General features: G+C 36.9%; 1 protein-coding gene across 1 annotated transcript in view; it reads right to left on the minus strand.

Moving 5' to 3' along the window:
- The window catches only part of PKD2L2 (polycystin 2 like 2, transient receptor potential cation channel), a 38,063-nt gene that overhangs the window by 18,865 nt on the left and 1,511 nt on the right, over window positions 1–17,687 (minus strand). The window contains exons 3-8 of the mRNA XM_045794619.2: window positions 16,643–16,776; window positions 14,339–14,595; window positions 11,284–11,505; window positions 5,933–6,161; window positions 4,290–4,460; window positions 3,814–3,995 (exon numbers count right to left, since the gene is read on the minus strand). Of these exons, the coding sequence (XP_045650575.2) occupies window positions 3,814–3,995; window positions 4,290–4,460; window positions 5,933–6,161; window positions 11,284–11,505; window positions 14,339–14,595; window positions 16,643–16,776 (1,195 nt within the window). The remainder of the gene's footprint in view (window positions 1–3,813; window positions 3,996–4,289; window positions 4,461–5,932; window positions 6,162–11,283; window positions 11,506–14,338; window positions 14,596–16,642; window positions 16,777–17,687) is intronic.

The raw sequence follows: 17,687 nt of genomic DNA on the forward strand, positions 1-17,687 counted from the left end.
AGGCATTCTAAACCAGGACCATCTTCATACAAGTTTAAGACATGTAATTCCCTGGATACCTAGGTAATTATGAGGGACTGATTCACCTTTAACTTGAGGCTCTAGCACTTCAGTTTCCTTGCCTGATATGTGGAGAGGTTATCAGACAAACCCTCCCCTTCTCTCCCCCTATGCAAGCCCTGGACTTTGCCTTCTGTCTCCTCCTCCCCAAGAAGTGGCCAGAAACACAGTTCCTTGACTATTCCTCTGGATCCTCAAAAATGCCTTCATGATGGAGGGTTTGGTGAGGTGGGGAGGGTGATGGAGTAAAAAACATTAGGAATATGTCTCCCCACCTAGACAACAATGACACAGGCAGAATTTGTCTGATGTAGCTGTTTTGGAACTCTGGAGTATATTTAAGGCTTGTAACTTCCAGGGGAAGGCTTAGACCACTTTGGTCAATTCCAGATTTTAGCTTGGCAAAAGCTACCCATCTGCCACCCCCCAGCCCATGGCAGGGAGCCATGCATGTATTCCTGGAGCAGCTTGTATGCAACCTGTGGGAGCGAGGGTGGGCAATCAGGACACTCTTCTCTAAACATTAGGGGTCTGTGTTCTGATTGCTGATTGCACCTTCTGATTACAAGGGTGCAGAAAGAGTTGGGCATGTTCCCCTGTCTGTTTCAAGTCCCTCTCCCTCTTGCTGAATTAATGTCCTTGGTGCCCTCCCCTCCTCCTTCGTTTTTCTCTTTTTCCGCCTTTGGGAGCCAGACATTAAAGACATCAAAAGTAACTGCATACACAGAGGAAATTAGAAAGTCACCATGCATCCCCAGGGAAAGGTGCAGGCTCAGAAAAGATCTAAGAAGACCTTTACACTTCAGGCTGATCCTCAGCATGAAGACAGTATACAATAAAACAACAACAACAACAACAACAACAACAAACAAAGGAAACCCTGGTGAAGGGCAAGAATGTCATTTCCAGGGTTATCACGTTCTACATTCAAATTTCCAGTTTTCAACAACAACAAGAAAAGACAGGACATACACAGAAGCAGGAAAGTATGACCCAACAGAAGGAAAAAAAATAAACCAGAGAAATATCCCTAAGAAAGACCAGATGGCAAACCTACTAGACAAAGACTCTAAAACAACCATCTTAGCACTGCTCAAAGATCTAAAAGACATGGAGAAAGTTAAGAAAATGATTTATGAAAAAAAATGATTTATGAACAAAATGGAAATATCTATAAAGAGATAGAAAACCTCAAAAGAAACCAAGAAGAAATTGTAGAGCTGTAAAATACAATAATTGAAATGAAAGTTCATTGTAGGGATTCAGAGGCATATTGAAGCAGGCAGAAGAAAAAAAAATCATTGAACCTAGAGACAGGATGACTGAAATTATCAAGTTTGAGAGAAAGGAGAAAGATTGAAGAAAAATGAACAGAGCCACCGGGATACCATCAAGAGACCAACATATCATAAGAACATGAAAAGATGCTCTGTATTACTAACCATTAGGGAAATGCAAATCATAACCACAATGTGATATCACCTCACATCCATTAGGATGGCTACTATTAAAAAAAAAAAAAAAAAGCAGCCCAGAAAATAACAAGTGTTGATGAAGATGTGGGGAAATTGAAACCCTGGTGCACTGTTGGTAGGAATGTAAATGATGCAACCATTGCAGAAACAGTATGGCAGTTCCTCAAAAAACTCAGAATAGAATTACCATATGATCCAGCAATTCCAGCTCTGGGTGTATAACAAAAAGAATTGAAAGCAGAGTATTGAAGAGATATTTGTACACCCATGCTCATAGCATTATTCACAACAGCTAAGACTTGGAAGAAGTCCAGATGGCCATCAACAGATTAATGGATAATCAAAATGAGATTTATACATAGAATGTATTGAGCCTTACAAAGGGAGCCTTAAAAAGGGAGGAAATTCTGACATATTGCACGACACTGATGAATCCTGAAGACACACGTTAAGGGGAATAAATCAGTGACAAAAAGACAAATACTGTATGATCCCACTAAGTACCGAGAGTTAATGGAAATCAAGAGAGAGAGAGAGAGAGAGAGAGAGAAAGTAGAATGGTGGTTGCCAGAGGCTGGGGAAGGGGGAAAGTAGAGAATTCTTGATTAATGGGCATAGTTTAGATTTTACAAGATGAAAAGAGTTCTGGAGATGGATGGTGGTGATGGTTGCACAGTATGAATGTACTTAATCTCACTAAATTGTATACTTAGAAATGGTTAAGATGGTAAATTTTATGTATATTTTAATAATAAAAAAATCCTTATAAACTTAAAAAAAAAGCTTTCAGGGCAAATGAAGCTTTGGATGCTGAGCTTACTTCTCTGGTTCTTGCCTTTTGGTTTTGGTCCACTTATTATCTACTTTTTTGTTCTTCAATGTTATCTGTATTTCGTCTAGCTTTTTCAACTGTCTTGAAGAAGAGGTTGATCTGAATAACCCAGCACATCATTACCAAAAGCAGAAGTCCCTTCATTAATGTATTCCAAAGTTGTCTACCTGTTTATTCTGTGCCTTATACTTCCTTTCTTCCCCACTATCGAGGGTAAGACCAATTTCCAAGTTCTGTAAATTACTATATTCAATGTCCAACACTAAGTTTTATTAGTAAGTGACACTTGAATTAAGATCCTAGGAAAGGACCAGGAAGTTGTTGGAACTGCAAATGTAATTCACTCAAGAGAAAGATAATTAGACTTCTCAAATTGTAGGTTGTTTGACACTGGAAAGAATCTTTGGGAGTAACTTAGTCCAGTCCCTTCATTTGCAGATAAAGAAATAAAGGTCTAGAAAAGTTGAACAGCTAGTGGCAGAAGTGGAAAGTAGATCTATATACTCTTGGTTCCTAGTCCACTCTTCTTTCTACTACTGATTAATAAAGGGTTATTTCAGCAAATATTATGAAATTTCTTAGAATTGGCACTTCAAATATATCCATGTGGATGGTGAAAAGAGAGCAACTCAAGACATTTCCTTAGACCAGAGTTCCCCAAAATCAAATAAAAGGGCATTGACAAGTAAGTTTGGAGAATTCTTGACTAAAGAAAGTTATTGCAGTTTTTCTCAGGGCCGTATGTTAATACGCACCACAAATTTTCAAAAGAGTGATGCAAAATTTCAAAAACTTAAATATGAAGCCATTTCCCATCAAGCTTGGTCTAAGTTACACAGAACATATTTTGAGAACTGATATTTCAGACTATCATAATTTTCTTACACACACAGAACTTATTTTACCTACCCAAAAAGGAGAGTGAATTTATTTAAATTATTCACTTAAAAAAAAAAAGCCTGAATATTTTTCTAAGGATTCTACCTGATCAGTTGTATAAGTTTGTTGCCTGCTGATTGTTTTATGCATATAAAATATTTTTAAAACACAGCTTTGCCAGATCAGCAAAGGACAATCAGGTGGATATCAATAAAAGGTTTCTAAAAGTAGAGCCCTTAAAGAAAAACATTTAAACTTTCTTTCCTCCAGACAATAAATATTACAGAAACATAGAGGCCAATTTCTGTTATATTTAGTAAAATTTTTACCAATGAAAAATTATTTTTCTAACTTGACCTCTTAACATTTAAAAAATAGACTGCACTATCTATTGGGATCTCTTAATGCTAAACACCACTTCGAGTGTGACCAGGTATTTTTCTATCAGTGAAAATATAAAACCAAGTTTAAATTTATGAAAACATGTGCTACTACTTATTATAGGCCTTTCCATTATTTTTTCTTTATAAACTAGTAAATATAATTACATTTACTCTAACAGCTTACATGGCATTTTGAAAAGTGGAAAAGTCGTCAACTTGTGATCCAAAAACAAGAAATCCTAACTGAGCATAAGCAAAGAATATTATAAAAAACATGATGGCAAATCCTACTATGTCTTTGATACAGCGGGACAAGGTTGATGACAGCTGAGACATTGTCTTATTAAAACTTATGAATTTGAATATCTGAAAAAGAACAAAGTTAATTGAAACAGAAGAATATCTAATATCATAATTACTTAGAGTAAGTTAAATTAATTTCAGAAAAGATTTGCTTCAAATTAAAGGAAGTGCTTAATGATAGTTAGGAGACTTTGAAGATTTGCCCGCAATCATCGCAAGGCCAACCTACTTTTAAAATTACTTCGTAGTTAAGAAAACCCTTTTTTTTTTCATAACTTTGCAGCTCTAGTTCCCATTTTGCTATCTTAAAAAATATATATCTAATCTGCTGTATTTAATATAATAAAGTATAAATACCTTTATCCATGCAAAAAAGATGGTGACAGCAAGTATATTATTGTAGTAAGTATGCCAGTATGCAAGAAAATAGAAGTCTGAATATTTTTCAGTATTTTTTAACAGGTCTCCAAGTAAGAGAAAAATTTGTATATTACAGTATATGTTGAAGGCAACAGTCACAAAACACAACTAAATGGGAAAATAAGAAAGGTTAAATTAGAGACCATTTCTGTTTCTAAATCTCCTGCAGCCTATGGACAGACACAGGAAAAAGTTCATCATAAGTCTAACAAAAAGGGAGGGGGAACTAAGACATAGGCTTTTACGTGAATGGAAGTAAACCTCAACTTACAGAAGGTTAGGATAGCAAAATGATCACAAAAGTACCGAAATACTGATCACCTGACCATCCTAATCTATGTGCCTGTTTCTTTGAGTCATAAAGCACAAATGTCTAAAATGATTATATTATTCTGACAAGTCTGCATTTCTGCTCCATGTAACTACGTGACACCTGGAAGTTTATTTTTATTTATGTGTTTATGTATTCATGTATTTATTTATAATTCCAGTGTAGTTAACATAAAGTGTTATGTTAGTTTCAGGTGTACAGTATAGTCTCCCTACACGAGACTTAAAAGTTTAATATTTTCTATCACATAACACTAAAAGAAAAAATTTTTCAGTGACACAAAAATAACACTTTTGAGAGCCCTCCAACAACTTTTCTAGAAGAGGATTTCAGAACCAGGTTATGTCAGGTATCACAGCTTTCTAACTGTCATGAAAATCTTCCTTTGCCTGAAATGCTCAGATAGTTAAACAGTCAATGTTATGCTGTGTGTTAAGTACTACTGGGGACACCAGAGAGGTAGGTGGCACATTTCTTGACTCTGAGAAACTTTTAATCTGGTTTTGGGAAACAAGGCTTATATCCAGGATTGGCTATAACTAAGGGTTAGTAAGGGTGTATAAGCCGGAAATGTTTGTTCATTGTTCTAAGACCAAGTTCTTACCTTTGTCCTGCCCTGTCGACCTCTATTTTAGTCTGTTCCAGTGAAGAGAACTGGCAGTTTTTAGAATTTCTTTCCAAGACTATCTTCCCAATCCTGGTGTTCTCTGTACCCACAAGCTACCCTCTGGCTCCTCACTCCCCGTGCTCCCCCTTTCAGTATTCTTCCTAGGCTTGATTTTGCATATTCTTTCAAAATTCAGTGTAAGAAAACAGAGAGGCAATATAGAAGAGTACATGTCCAAAAATAACCATGATTTTCAACATGAGGCCCTATAAGAAACACATTTTTTTGAGTGAAGGGAGACGAACTGTGCACATTAAATCATAATACCTATAGAATCACCTGTTCTTCTCAGTTTATGCTGGTTCTCTCAAGGACCAGATCAGGAAAAAAAAAATGGACTTCTTACTTTTGGAGGCACACCATTAGTATGCCCTATGACAGTTCCTTTTATGATTGATACTTGCAGCTTTTAAATTGTACCAGCTGGGCTCCTGAAGAGTTGAGGAGTTGGGGGTGGGGGATCTGGGACTGGGGGAGGGGGGAAAAGAGGGAGCTGGCCCTCAGCTAGTTGCCAGATGAATAGGAAATTTTGGTGGGTTCAGAAGCAATTCCCTCCAACCATGCGTATGAATGTATACTTACCACCAAAAGTAGTAATTCTAGCCAGTTCCAAACACTTTTGAAATAGGCAGACTTAAATTCTCGAACTTTTTGGGCTTCTTGTGTTGTGAAGACAATAAGAAAAATACAAAATGTGATTTCACAGGAAGCAATAATATAATCATAGTAGCTAACATATCTGAGGAGCTTCACAGAGTAAAACTGCCATGAAGTAATTATTCCTCCAGTTGCAGGGAATTCTGCCACCAATCTGTAAAATTAGGTTAGTGTGAGTAACTGTGCATTTATTTCAAGCATTTATATTTCAGTACGTAACTCAGTATGAAGTTTCTAATTTGTGATGATGTGTATTTTAATAGTCAGTTATTTTGTGCAAAATACGTTTTCTTGGGGTCATGTGTTCAATTTAAAATAAATTCTAGTGGATTTACTTATTTTTTAATGGCTCCATTTTTTTGGTACTCCAAATATTCACGGCGGTCAAAGACCAATGTAATTGAGAAAGTAAGATGGGATTTTAGCCAGACATTTTTTCTATTTTGTGTTTAGATTGCTTGATCGTAACTGGGAATACCATTTTATCTCCACAAGAGAATGAGATGCTGTTCAAGAAATGCTATACTGTTAGTTATTGTTATTAATCAGTACTCTCCCCAGAATACGTAATTCTTGAAGGTTTCGGAGAAGGAAAATACACTCTCCCCTGTCAGATTATCAGAGATACTTCTTGCTTCTAAATGTCAAGACTACATATTCTACTAAAACAAATATTTCCTGTTTACTTTAGGCACAGGATGTCCGATCCAAGGATCTATATGCAAAGAGAAATGTAAAAATTAATTCCAACACTAAATAAAAAGAGTTTGAGGTTGTTCACTGTATTTCTACTGTCCTCTACAACTTCAGGTAAATAAGAATTGGCACTAATTTAAGGAAATCAGTATCTCTATCATAATGTAATTATTCCTACTTAGATATATTAGCAAATATTATTGCTATTGGAATAAAGGTGCTGCCAAAATAAAACCAAAAAGCAGTTAAACAGAAAACAGAACGGTTTGTTTTGCTTGCATGTAGTGGGTGTGCAATGTTGGATAAATGAGCGAAGTGAAAGAAACTCAGCAGTTTGACCTGAAGTGTACGCTAGTAAAAAGGGAAAAAAGAATAGTATTCAGTTTAGTTTGTCAGGTATATTTACAAAAGGAAAGTAAATGGATAAGTAAATGTTCCCATACAACTACTGATTAGAGATACCACCAGTTCAAAGTTTCAAAATCTGCTAGTTTCTAAAAAGTAACATTTTAAAAGGTAACATAGAATAAGCATAAACCCCAGAGACAGGAAATCCGGACTTAGTCTAGTGTAACAAGGAGTTCTCCATATGATTTTAAGCCAGTTAACCCAATGTTTCTCCTCGTGTTTAAGGCATAAAAATGATTTGTATTCTTCGCTTAATCCTGATCAGGACTATTGGAAAGAGTGATTAATGTTGGTAAAAAGCTCTGATTCCCTGAAAGGAGAGAAAAAAAACTATAAAAGAAATGGTATAATGCCCATTGGCTACTTAAGACAATTGATTTGTTTTATTCATTTTTCCAGATTTTAAAGGCCATGGTTGTGTTTCACTGTCACTATTGCACAAGGGCAAAATCTCCTAATCAGAGTAGACACCAATTCTGTATTCCATTTAGAGTAGAAATGAAAGACTCATGAGAGAGATTTAAGACTCACTGAGATTTTAGTGGATACTGCTGTTTGCTTGTGTAGTGGTCATCAACCCATTCCACCTTTCTAACAGAACCTTGATTGTATCAGGCATCCACCCATTCCCAGATCACTCAGAGGAAGCTGATTCAGTCCCCAGACAGATTCAATCATGGTAACCCTATTTCCTTTGTCAGTGTTTGATTCTAGAACACAGGCCTAAAGCCAATTAGCACAGTCCAGGTTAGGCAAAGTCACTAAGGTCATCAGACTAATGGAAAGAATTTTTTCTCTTTAGAGGGTTCTCTCCCCTGCCTGCAGACTCTTTCCCCTTCTCCTCCTCCTCCTTCACCTCCTCCTCTTCCTTTTAAGGGAATATCTCTTGTCATTCTCCTGGGTCCAAATCAGCCCAGACATGTCCTTCTCATGTAATGGCAGAAATGCCAGAGAGCAAGTTTTAACAGGCAAATTCATTTCAAATGTCTGCTTGTATCCTATCTGCTCCCATTCCATTGACCAAAGCAAGTCACAAGGCCAAGCCCAAAGAGAAATTAAGGAGTTGATCCCATTTATAATTGCACCCAAAACTATAAGATACTTAGGAATAAACCTAACCAAAGAGGCAAAGGATCTGTACTCAGAAAACTATAGAGCACTCCTGAAAGAAACTGAGGAAGACACAAAAAAATGGAATAACATTCCATGTTCATGGACTAGAAGAAAAAATATTGTTAAAATGTCTATGCTACCTAGAGCATTCTATACATTCAATGCAATCTCTATCAAAATACCATCAACTTTTTTCACAGAGCTGGAACAAATAATCCTAAAATTTGTACGGAACCAGAAAAGACCCAAATACCCAGAGGAATGTTGAAAAAGAAAACCAAAGCTGGTGGCATCACGATTCTAGACTTCAAGCTCTATTACAAAGCTGTAATCTTCAAGACAGTATGGTACTGGCACAGAAACGGACACATAGATCAGTGGAACAGAATAGAGACTCCAGAAATGGACCCTCAGCTCTATGGTCAACTAGACTTTGACAAAGCAGGAAAGAATATTCCATGGGAAAAAGACAGTCTCTTCAACAAATGGTGCTGGGAAAATTGGACAGCCACATGCAGAAGAATGAAACTGGACCATTCTCTTACACCATACACAAAAAGAGACTTGAAGTGGATGAAAGACCTAAATGTGAGACAGGAATCCATCAAAATGCTAGAGGAGAACACAGGCAACAACCTCTTTGACCTCGGCCGCAGCAACTTCTTGCTAGGCATGTCTCCAAAGGCAAGGGAAACAAAGGCAAACATGAACTACTGGGACTTCAACAACATAAAAGCTTTTGCACAGCAAGGGAAACAGTCGACAAAACCAAAAGACACCCTACGGAATGGGAGAAGATGTTTGCACATGTCTTATCAGATAAAGGGCTAGTATCCAAGATCTATAAAGAACTTATCAAACTCAACACCCAAAGAACAAATAATGCAATCAAGAAATGGGCAGAAGACATGAACAGACATTTCTCCAAAGAAGACATCCAAATGGCCAACAGACATGAAAAAATGCTCCACATCACTTGGCATCAGGGAAATACAAATCAAAACCACAATGAGATACCACCTCACACCAGTCAGAATGGCTAAAATTAACAAGGCAGGAAACGACAGATGTTGGTGAGGATGTGGAGAAGGGGAACCCTCTTAACACTGTTGGTGGGAATGTGAGCTGGTGCAGCCACTCTGGAAAACAGTATGGAGGTTCCTCAAAACGTTGAAAATAGAGCTACCCTATGACCCAGAAATTATACTACTAGGTACTTACCCCAAAAATACAAATGTAGTTATCTGACCAGGCTCCTGCACCCCAATGTTTATAGTAGCAATGTCCACAATAGCCAAGTACGGAAAGAGCTCAGATGTCCATCGACAGGTGAATGGATAAAGAAGATGTGGTATATATATACAATGGAATACTACTCAGCCATCAAAAAGAATGAAATCTTGACATTTGCAATGATGTGGATGGAACTAGAGGGCATTATGCTAAGCAAAATTAGTCAATCAGAGAAAGAATTATCATATGATCTCACTCATATGTGGAATTTAAGAAACAAAACAGAGGATCATAGGGGAAGAGAGGGAAAATTAAAGACGAAATCGGAGAGCGAGACAAACCATAAGAGACTCTTAATCATAAGAAGTAAACTGAGGGTTGCTGGAGGGGAGGGGGTTGGGGGGATGGGGTAACTAGGTGATAGGCATTAAGGAGGGCATGTGATGTAATGAGCACTGGGTATTCTATAAAACTGATGAATCCCTGAACTCTACCTCTGAAACTAATAATACTTAATATGTTAATTAATTGAATTTAAATTAAAAAATTTAACAACAACAACAACAAAACAACAAAAAAAACCAAGGCTGAGCCTAGTGTCAGGAGCCAGGTAAATGCACCCAACCCTGGGTGACAGAGCACTGCAAAGTTACATGGCAAAGATGTGAAGAATTGGGGCCATTTTTGCAAATCACCACAGGCTCTAATCATTTCTGGGATGCTGGCTACTGGTATATGTTGTTTGAAATTTAAATTGTTCATTCTTTTTTTTTTTTTTTAAGATTTTATTTATTTATTTGACAGAGATAGAGACAGCCAGCAAGAGAGGGAACACAAGCAGTGGGAGTGGGAGAGGAAGAAGCAGGCTCCCCGCAGAAGAGCCTGATGTGGGGCTCGATCCCAGAACTCCGGGATTACGCCCTGAGCCGAAGGCAGACGCTTAACGACTGAGCCACCCAGGTGCCCCTGAATTGTTCATTCTTGAGACAAAAATTAATAACTTAATAAAGAAGCTCATTCTGAAAGGAAATCAGCAGATTTGAACGATCTGATTTGGAGGTAGAAATCAAGACTAAACATGAGATCTGCGCAGCTGCAGAATAAGACTATATATCCTTAATATTAAACATATTGTATGTTAAGTAATTCTCCATGTTCTTGAATATATTCCAAAACAATGAAACAATGAATATGATGTTGCTTTACTATCTTATTCATTATTGGCATAACTACATGATATTTATTTTGAGGGCTATGATTTTTTTTTTTTTAAGATTTATTTGTTTGACAGAGAGAGAACAAGAGTGAGAGAAAGCACAAGCAGGGGGAGTGGGAAGCAGAGGGAGAAGCTCCCAAGTAACAGGGAGCCCGATGCGGGGCTTGATCCCTGGACCCTGGGATCATGACCTAAGCTGAGGGCAGACACTTAAAGTGACTGAGCTACCCGGGTGACCCTATGATTTTTTTTTAAGTAGGCTCCAGGCCCAGCGTGGAGCCCAATATGGGGCTTGAACTCACAACTGTGAGATCAAGGCCTGAGATGAGATCAAGAGTCAGATGCTTAACTGACTGAGCCACCTGGGTGCCCCTGAGGCTTATGATTTTAATCTCAGTACAAACACGCACAAACTGGAAACACTAATGAGGGCTGTGGAGGCCATGTATGTATGTATGTGTTTTAAGTAGGCTCCACACCCAATGTAGGGCCCAAACTCACGACCCTGAGACCAAGAGTCCCATGCTCTGCTGAATGAGCCAGCCAAGTGCCCCTCTGAATGCTTTTTAAATTCAAGAGACTAATAATAAAGAGGTTCTGAGTCACTTACCTGATTATACAAAACAGGTTTACATTAGCATTGTATAATGAAAAATCAATAAAAATAACTCTAGTCCCTCTCGTGATCCAGCTGTTCAGTTGCTGGTGAACAAACTTGTTTTTCGTTTCAGATTTTGATTTTGATAAAGTGAAAATAAATCCTCCATTTCGGTAAACACCAACAAATCCCCAGTGCCAAGGGAAGGTACTTTCAGGAGTAGCATACTTCCATCTGTTAAGTATAAAAAGAATAATGGAGAGATGAGAAAGCCTGACCGAGAAGTATTCTAAGAATTTAAGCTAATGTTAAAAAAAAAAGCAGTATTAAGTTCATAAGTATTATAGTAATTTTGAAGCAAGACAATGACTTAAGGAATAAGAGGATTAATATTTAGTAAGTTTTCATTTTTTACTGTTTAGTGTGGGTAACACACTGGACTAGATACTATGAGAAAAGGTTTTTTTTTTTTTTTTAAGATTTTATTTGTCAGAGAGAGAAAGTGCGAGCAGGGGGGCGGGGGAGGGGCCGAGGGGCAGAGGGAGAAGCAAACTCCCTGCTGAGCAAGGAGCCTGATGTTGAACTGGATCCCAGGACCCTGGAATCATGACCTGAGCTGAAGGCAGATGCTTATCTGACTGAGCCACCCAGGCGTCCCAGAAAAGGTTTTTAAAAAATCCATCTGTTGCCTCTGGGAATTTATAATCTAGAAAACCATGACTAAGGTTGTTTCTTCAATACACGTTTCTGTTGTCTTATGAAATTTTTAGTCTTTTTGGAGGACAAGAATATCAAGGGCTGTGATTCATAAATATCTGTCTCCATATAGTAAAAGAGGGGCTTCATAGTCTGTCTTCTACAGGTCATATACCATGTATAAATGTCAATAAACAAGAGCTTTCTTACAATGTCTATATTGTTAAATAGATATTTATTTATTTTAATATTTTAAAAATTTATTTGACACATAGAGAGAGAGCACAGCAGGGAAAGCAGGAGAGGGAGAAGCAGGATCTCCGCTGAGCAAGGAGCCTGATGTAGAACTGGATCCCAGGACCCTGGAATCATGACCTGAGCTAAAGGCAGACGCTTAACCGACTGAGCCACCCAGGCGCCCCAACAGGTATCTTATTTTAACAAAAGTTTATAAATCAAAGTAAAATGTGCATAACTGAATTTTGTTTCCATCCTTTCTACTTTTTTGAGAGAGAGAGAGAGAGAGAGAGTGAGCAAGCATATATGTAAGGTGGGGGGAAGGGCAGAGGGAGAGAGAGAATCTCAAGCAGACTCCACACTCAGCGTGTAGAGGGATGTGGGGACCGATCCCACGACTCTGAAATCATGACCTGAGCAGATATCAAGAGTCCTACACTCAATTGACTGAGCCACTCAAGCACCCCCATTCTTTCTACTTTTAATTATAGGATATCAAAAAATAAAGCCTCGACTCCTCATTTCAGTCCCTGTTCAGTCTCCCCAGGCAGATTTGAATGATTATCCAAAGGTACATTGCTTAAACTTGTTTTTCTATTAATAATACTATGTTTGTTTTCAGGAGGGGGGAAAAGTGATACCACTAAGAAAAAAATACCCAGATTTAATGAAAATTCTGTTGTTGTATTTTTGAGTGTTTTCCACATGGTTGTTAAACTGAAATAAGAACAATTGTTACACCAGTCTTCTCCTACTTCCAATTTTTTATGATGTTTTTAATTAGCAAATGGTACATTTTAGATAGACAAACAAGCACAGATTGATTCTTATTTTGGTTGTTAGGGAATAACAAATATTATAATACAAAATCTGTAGTGTTAATTTTGGTAAATCACTTTAAGTTGTTATGAGAATTTGGAATAATAGAATACCTAACAGATTAGTTTTTGGATTCCCATTTAAAATGTGCAGTTGAATAACTGATTTATTTTGTAATTTTTCATTGAAAGAGAAATAGTAATATCTAAGAGAATGTGTCACCATACTTATGAATTTATTAGATTTCTAAGAATTATGCAAGCACTTTGCTATCCTAAAGTATAACCAAAAACTTACACAAAGAAAAAACAAGTGAACAAAAACTATAAAGCAATGATTAATCTTGGCGCTACAGGAGAGGCTGTTGAAGAAATGTAATCATTGCTCATATGTATAATATAAACATTGACTAATGATCAACAAAAATTATGATCTAACAACAGGCTAAGAGAAATAGGAAGTGTGTGTGTAGAGGGAGGGACACATGACAGACACCTTTCATGACAGAGACAATAGATACATAAAACTGTAAAATCAAGTAATAGCAGTATAAGCACATTATTTAGAAATAGAAAATACACCAGAAGAAACAACTAAAAGAACTCAAAAAGAGGCTGCTTCTGGAGAATTGTATTTGTATCATTTTGATAAATATTAAATTAAAAAATTTGTTCTCTGCCTCCTATGATTTTCATAGGACTGTAAACACAATGATAAGCAGCTTCTGGCTTTGGGTGTCCTGTTTTCAGTATAGACATGAGTGTACACCAGCATTAGCCTCAGCCAATTTGGAGAACACTGCTCTAATATCTTTGGTAGGCATCGTCAGATGCAGCGCCTCCAGAGCATAACTGCTCATTTTCGGTATTGGCAATAACAGAAGATATCACTGAAGTCAGAGTGAGAAAGGAGGAAAGTGGCAGAGCACACCTAACACACTCCCTGGGTGTCCCAAGAAGCTTTTGGGATGTGTTTGAGGGACTCTGGTCAGAGACAGAAAAGCTGATTTGCATACTGTAAAAGCAAAAACTGACACTTTACCTTATGTTCAAAATGACTTAGCACTTCATATACCCCAATTAGAAAAAAAAAAAAGAATACTCTTTTTATCCTTTGGTAAACAAAATAACAGTTTCACTCTTACTTTTCTAAACACTTCTCCTTCGTTTGTTACTATTATTGAAATAATAAAAACTGCTCCTTACCTGCCAGACCACTGTTGGTATTATTTGGAAAACACACAAATTTTCCTAATTTTTTAAACATACAATGGTAAGATGCTAGGAAAAGTTACATGTAATTTTATATTACTTACTCAGTTTCCGCTTTAAGGCCAAAATCAGCCAGGTCTTCATTTTTAGAAGTGTATCTGTCATAACATTCATTCATCAAAGACTGAAGGGATGAATAGACCTTGCATGTGTTGTTGCGGACTTTTAGTTGACGGACTCTAGGGACTCCTAAAAGTATGTTCTCATAGTAGATGCGACTGCTGTTCTTTAAATCGTACAATGTGTTTTTAGTGTACCATGCGTCCCAGTACAGACCTTCCAAAAGGGGTCCTTCCATAAACTTCATATAGAAAGATAAATGTTATGGGAAAAATACTTTCATGTCAATTGTGTAACAGAATCTACATTCATAATGTTACCTTAAGAACTTAAAAATCAGTGATTTTGAGGAGTACGAAAATTACTGACCAAGCCACCATTAATATTAAAGGATACGATGATGTCGATGATGATAATGAAGATGGTTAATATTTACTGAGCCCTTACTAACTACTCACTGCTCTAGCACTTTACAAAAATTAATTCATTTAATTGCAGAACCCCTCTTCTCCCTTTCTTATATGAAGGGTATATTGAAAACTGTCCCCTAATACATGAGTATATAAACCCATAGCGACATACTCATGGTTGTTATAGCCACAACTCATCACTTGCCCTCAAAGTTGTCTGTGTTCTTCTTCCCCACCAGCTCCAGCGGTGGTGACTGCTACTCCTTCCTTGCTCTGCCATTCTAAGAGATCCCAAACCCAGGGTTCAGTTTCTCCTTTCCTGCCTTTGTCTTCTTGCCATTGGTCATGTATACTTCAAGTCAGCACAATAAAAAAAGCAGGGTGAACTCCACTTCTGGTGTCGGGACTAACTCCTTTTTCTTTTATATCTCACTAGGCCTATACCAATGACCTTTAATCATCTGCTCTCATCTCAAACTTCCCTTCTTTCTCAGGAAGTGACCTTGCCTCCTTCGGAAGTTTCAGATTCCTAGCATGGCATTCATGATTTGACCTCTGTTCAGTTCAGGGTCTGGCCTTGTCCACCTCATCTTCCATATTCCTGTAATGCCAAACATAGCTCCATAGGTAGAGTTACTTATAGCACATATTGTTTATCCTGCCTAGAATGCCCTCCTGTTACTCATCCTTTAAAATACAAGTGAATTGTCATCACCTCTGGAAAACCTTCCTATCTCTTCCTTACATGCCCCAGTGTTTGTGACTTGGGATACCTAAAGCTTCTGTTCTCTTAACTGTTCTTTCCTTTTTTTTTTTTTTAAAGATTTTATTTATTTATTTATTCAACAGAGATAGAGACAGCCAGCGAGAGAGGGAACACAAGCAGGGGGAGTGAGAGAGGAAGAAGCAGGCTCATAGCGGAGGAGCCCGATGTGGGGCTCGATCCCATAACCCCGGGATCACGCCCTGAGCCGAGGGCAGACGCTTAACCGCTGTGCCACCCAGGCGCCCCTTAACTGTTCTTTCCTAATAATGTGAGCATCTTGCTAAGTGAAATGTAATGGAAAAAACAAATCTGTTCCAAAGCCGAAGGAATGGTACTCTCACATAATTAAAAGCACTATAAAGTTATATTTTGCATATGTACTCTTTATTATTTACTTGATTATATGCTGTACATTACTGTAATAGACACAGTACAAGGCTGTATATCAAAATTATATATATTTCACTTTATGGGCCATTTAAGGATTTAAAATTTTTTTTTTAGTAATCTCTACACCCAAAGTGGGGCTCAAACCCATAACCGTGAGATCAAGAGTTGCATGGTCTTCCAATTGAGCCAGTGAGGTGCCCCCATTTAAGGATTTTTTAAGAATAAATTTTTACTATACACAATTACAGTTTGACATGGATCCTAACCCCACATAAGCAGTGTGTCTTCTATTTTCCAAATGCAGTGATAATGTTAAAAAAAAAAAAAGTATAATTTTAGGGTGCCTGGGTGGCTCAGTCGGTTAAGTGTCTGCCTTCGGCTCAGGTCATGATCTCAGGGTCCTAGGATCAAGCCTGGCATCGGGCTCCCTGCTTAGCTGGGAGTCTGTTTTACCCTCTGCCTCATGCTTATTCTCTCTCTCAAATAAATAGAATCTTTTTTAAAAAGTATAATTTTTTTGAAAGTTCTAAGAACTCTCTTACACTGAGAGCATAGGTTCTCAATATACACTTACTGATTGGTTGATTCTAAAAGTTTAAAGAAATGAAACTCATTTTTACTCATTCCTTCAACAAATATGTCTCCAGTGTCTATTAGGTGTGCCATGAGTTTGTTTATGCAATACCAAAAGCTATTTCATTCTCAGTCACATGATACCTTACCTTCCAAAAATCAGTTATGCTGCGAATAGACTTAAAGTTGGTTCTTTCATCACCAGGCACAGAAGTGTCCAAAAATAGAGATGACATAACTTTGTTTAAGTAATACATATGTGGGTTTACCATCCCAAAAGTCACTAAGGAGAAGAATTTTTGTTTAAAAATTTATTTTTAAAAACTCAGTTTATCAGGATTAAATATTAGTTAAATTTTATTCCCAATTATGTTTTGAAAATTCAAATTTTTTGACTAATTATAAAATTAAAAAAAAGAAAATAGAAATATACAAAACAGGAAGAAGTTTCCTGTAATTCCACTGCTACAATTAGGTTTAGCACATATTCTTCAGATTTTTCTATATGCCTACACATTTATAAAGAAAATAAGTTTATTTTTACAAAAATGAGATCACATTATGCATACTATTTTGCAAGCTTTTTCTCTGAGAGAGGCAATATAATATAGTGAATAAAGCTATGGATTTTGAATTCAAACAAATAATGATTTGAGTCCCACTACAGGGATAACATCTCCTACCTCATAGTTTTGTTATGAGATGTAAGTGAGATACGCATGTGGAACATATAAATCCATGTTTTGGCACATAAGAATTTTTAAATATATTAACTGGTATTTGTTCTCTCTCAAGGGTGGGTGGATAGGTTTTAGAGCAGGGTCTTTCTTTAATATGACTAAATATGTTTTTTTATTTTTCTTTTTGCTAGAAGACTTTTAGTTTTTACCAATTATCTATCTTCAACATTATTCTATGGCACATCAGCCTATGCCATGCTTTAATGTTCCATATTATTTCACTGTATATACCAAAATGCTAAACAAATCCTGCTTTTGTTTTTTTAACAAATCCTCTGTTGATGAAGATTTAAGTCTCTTTCAATTCTTCCTAATTAAAAAAGATTTTTTTATGTCTGAATAATGAAACTATGATCTTTTTATATTTTTCCATTTCCTGAATATTATTAAGCATTTAAAAACCAGTCTAAGATGTCTTAATTTATAAGATCTAGAGTTGTCTTTTTAATCAAGA

Source organism: Ursus americanus, chromosome 5, assembly GCF_024610735.1.
Source record: "Ursus americanus isolate L20-20 chromosome 5, mUrsAme1.1.p, whole genome shotgun sequence".
NCBI classification, from domain to species: Eukaryota; Metazoa; Chordata; class Mammalia; order Carnivora; family Ursidae; genus Ursus; species Ursus americanus.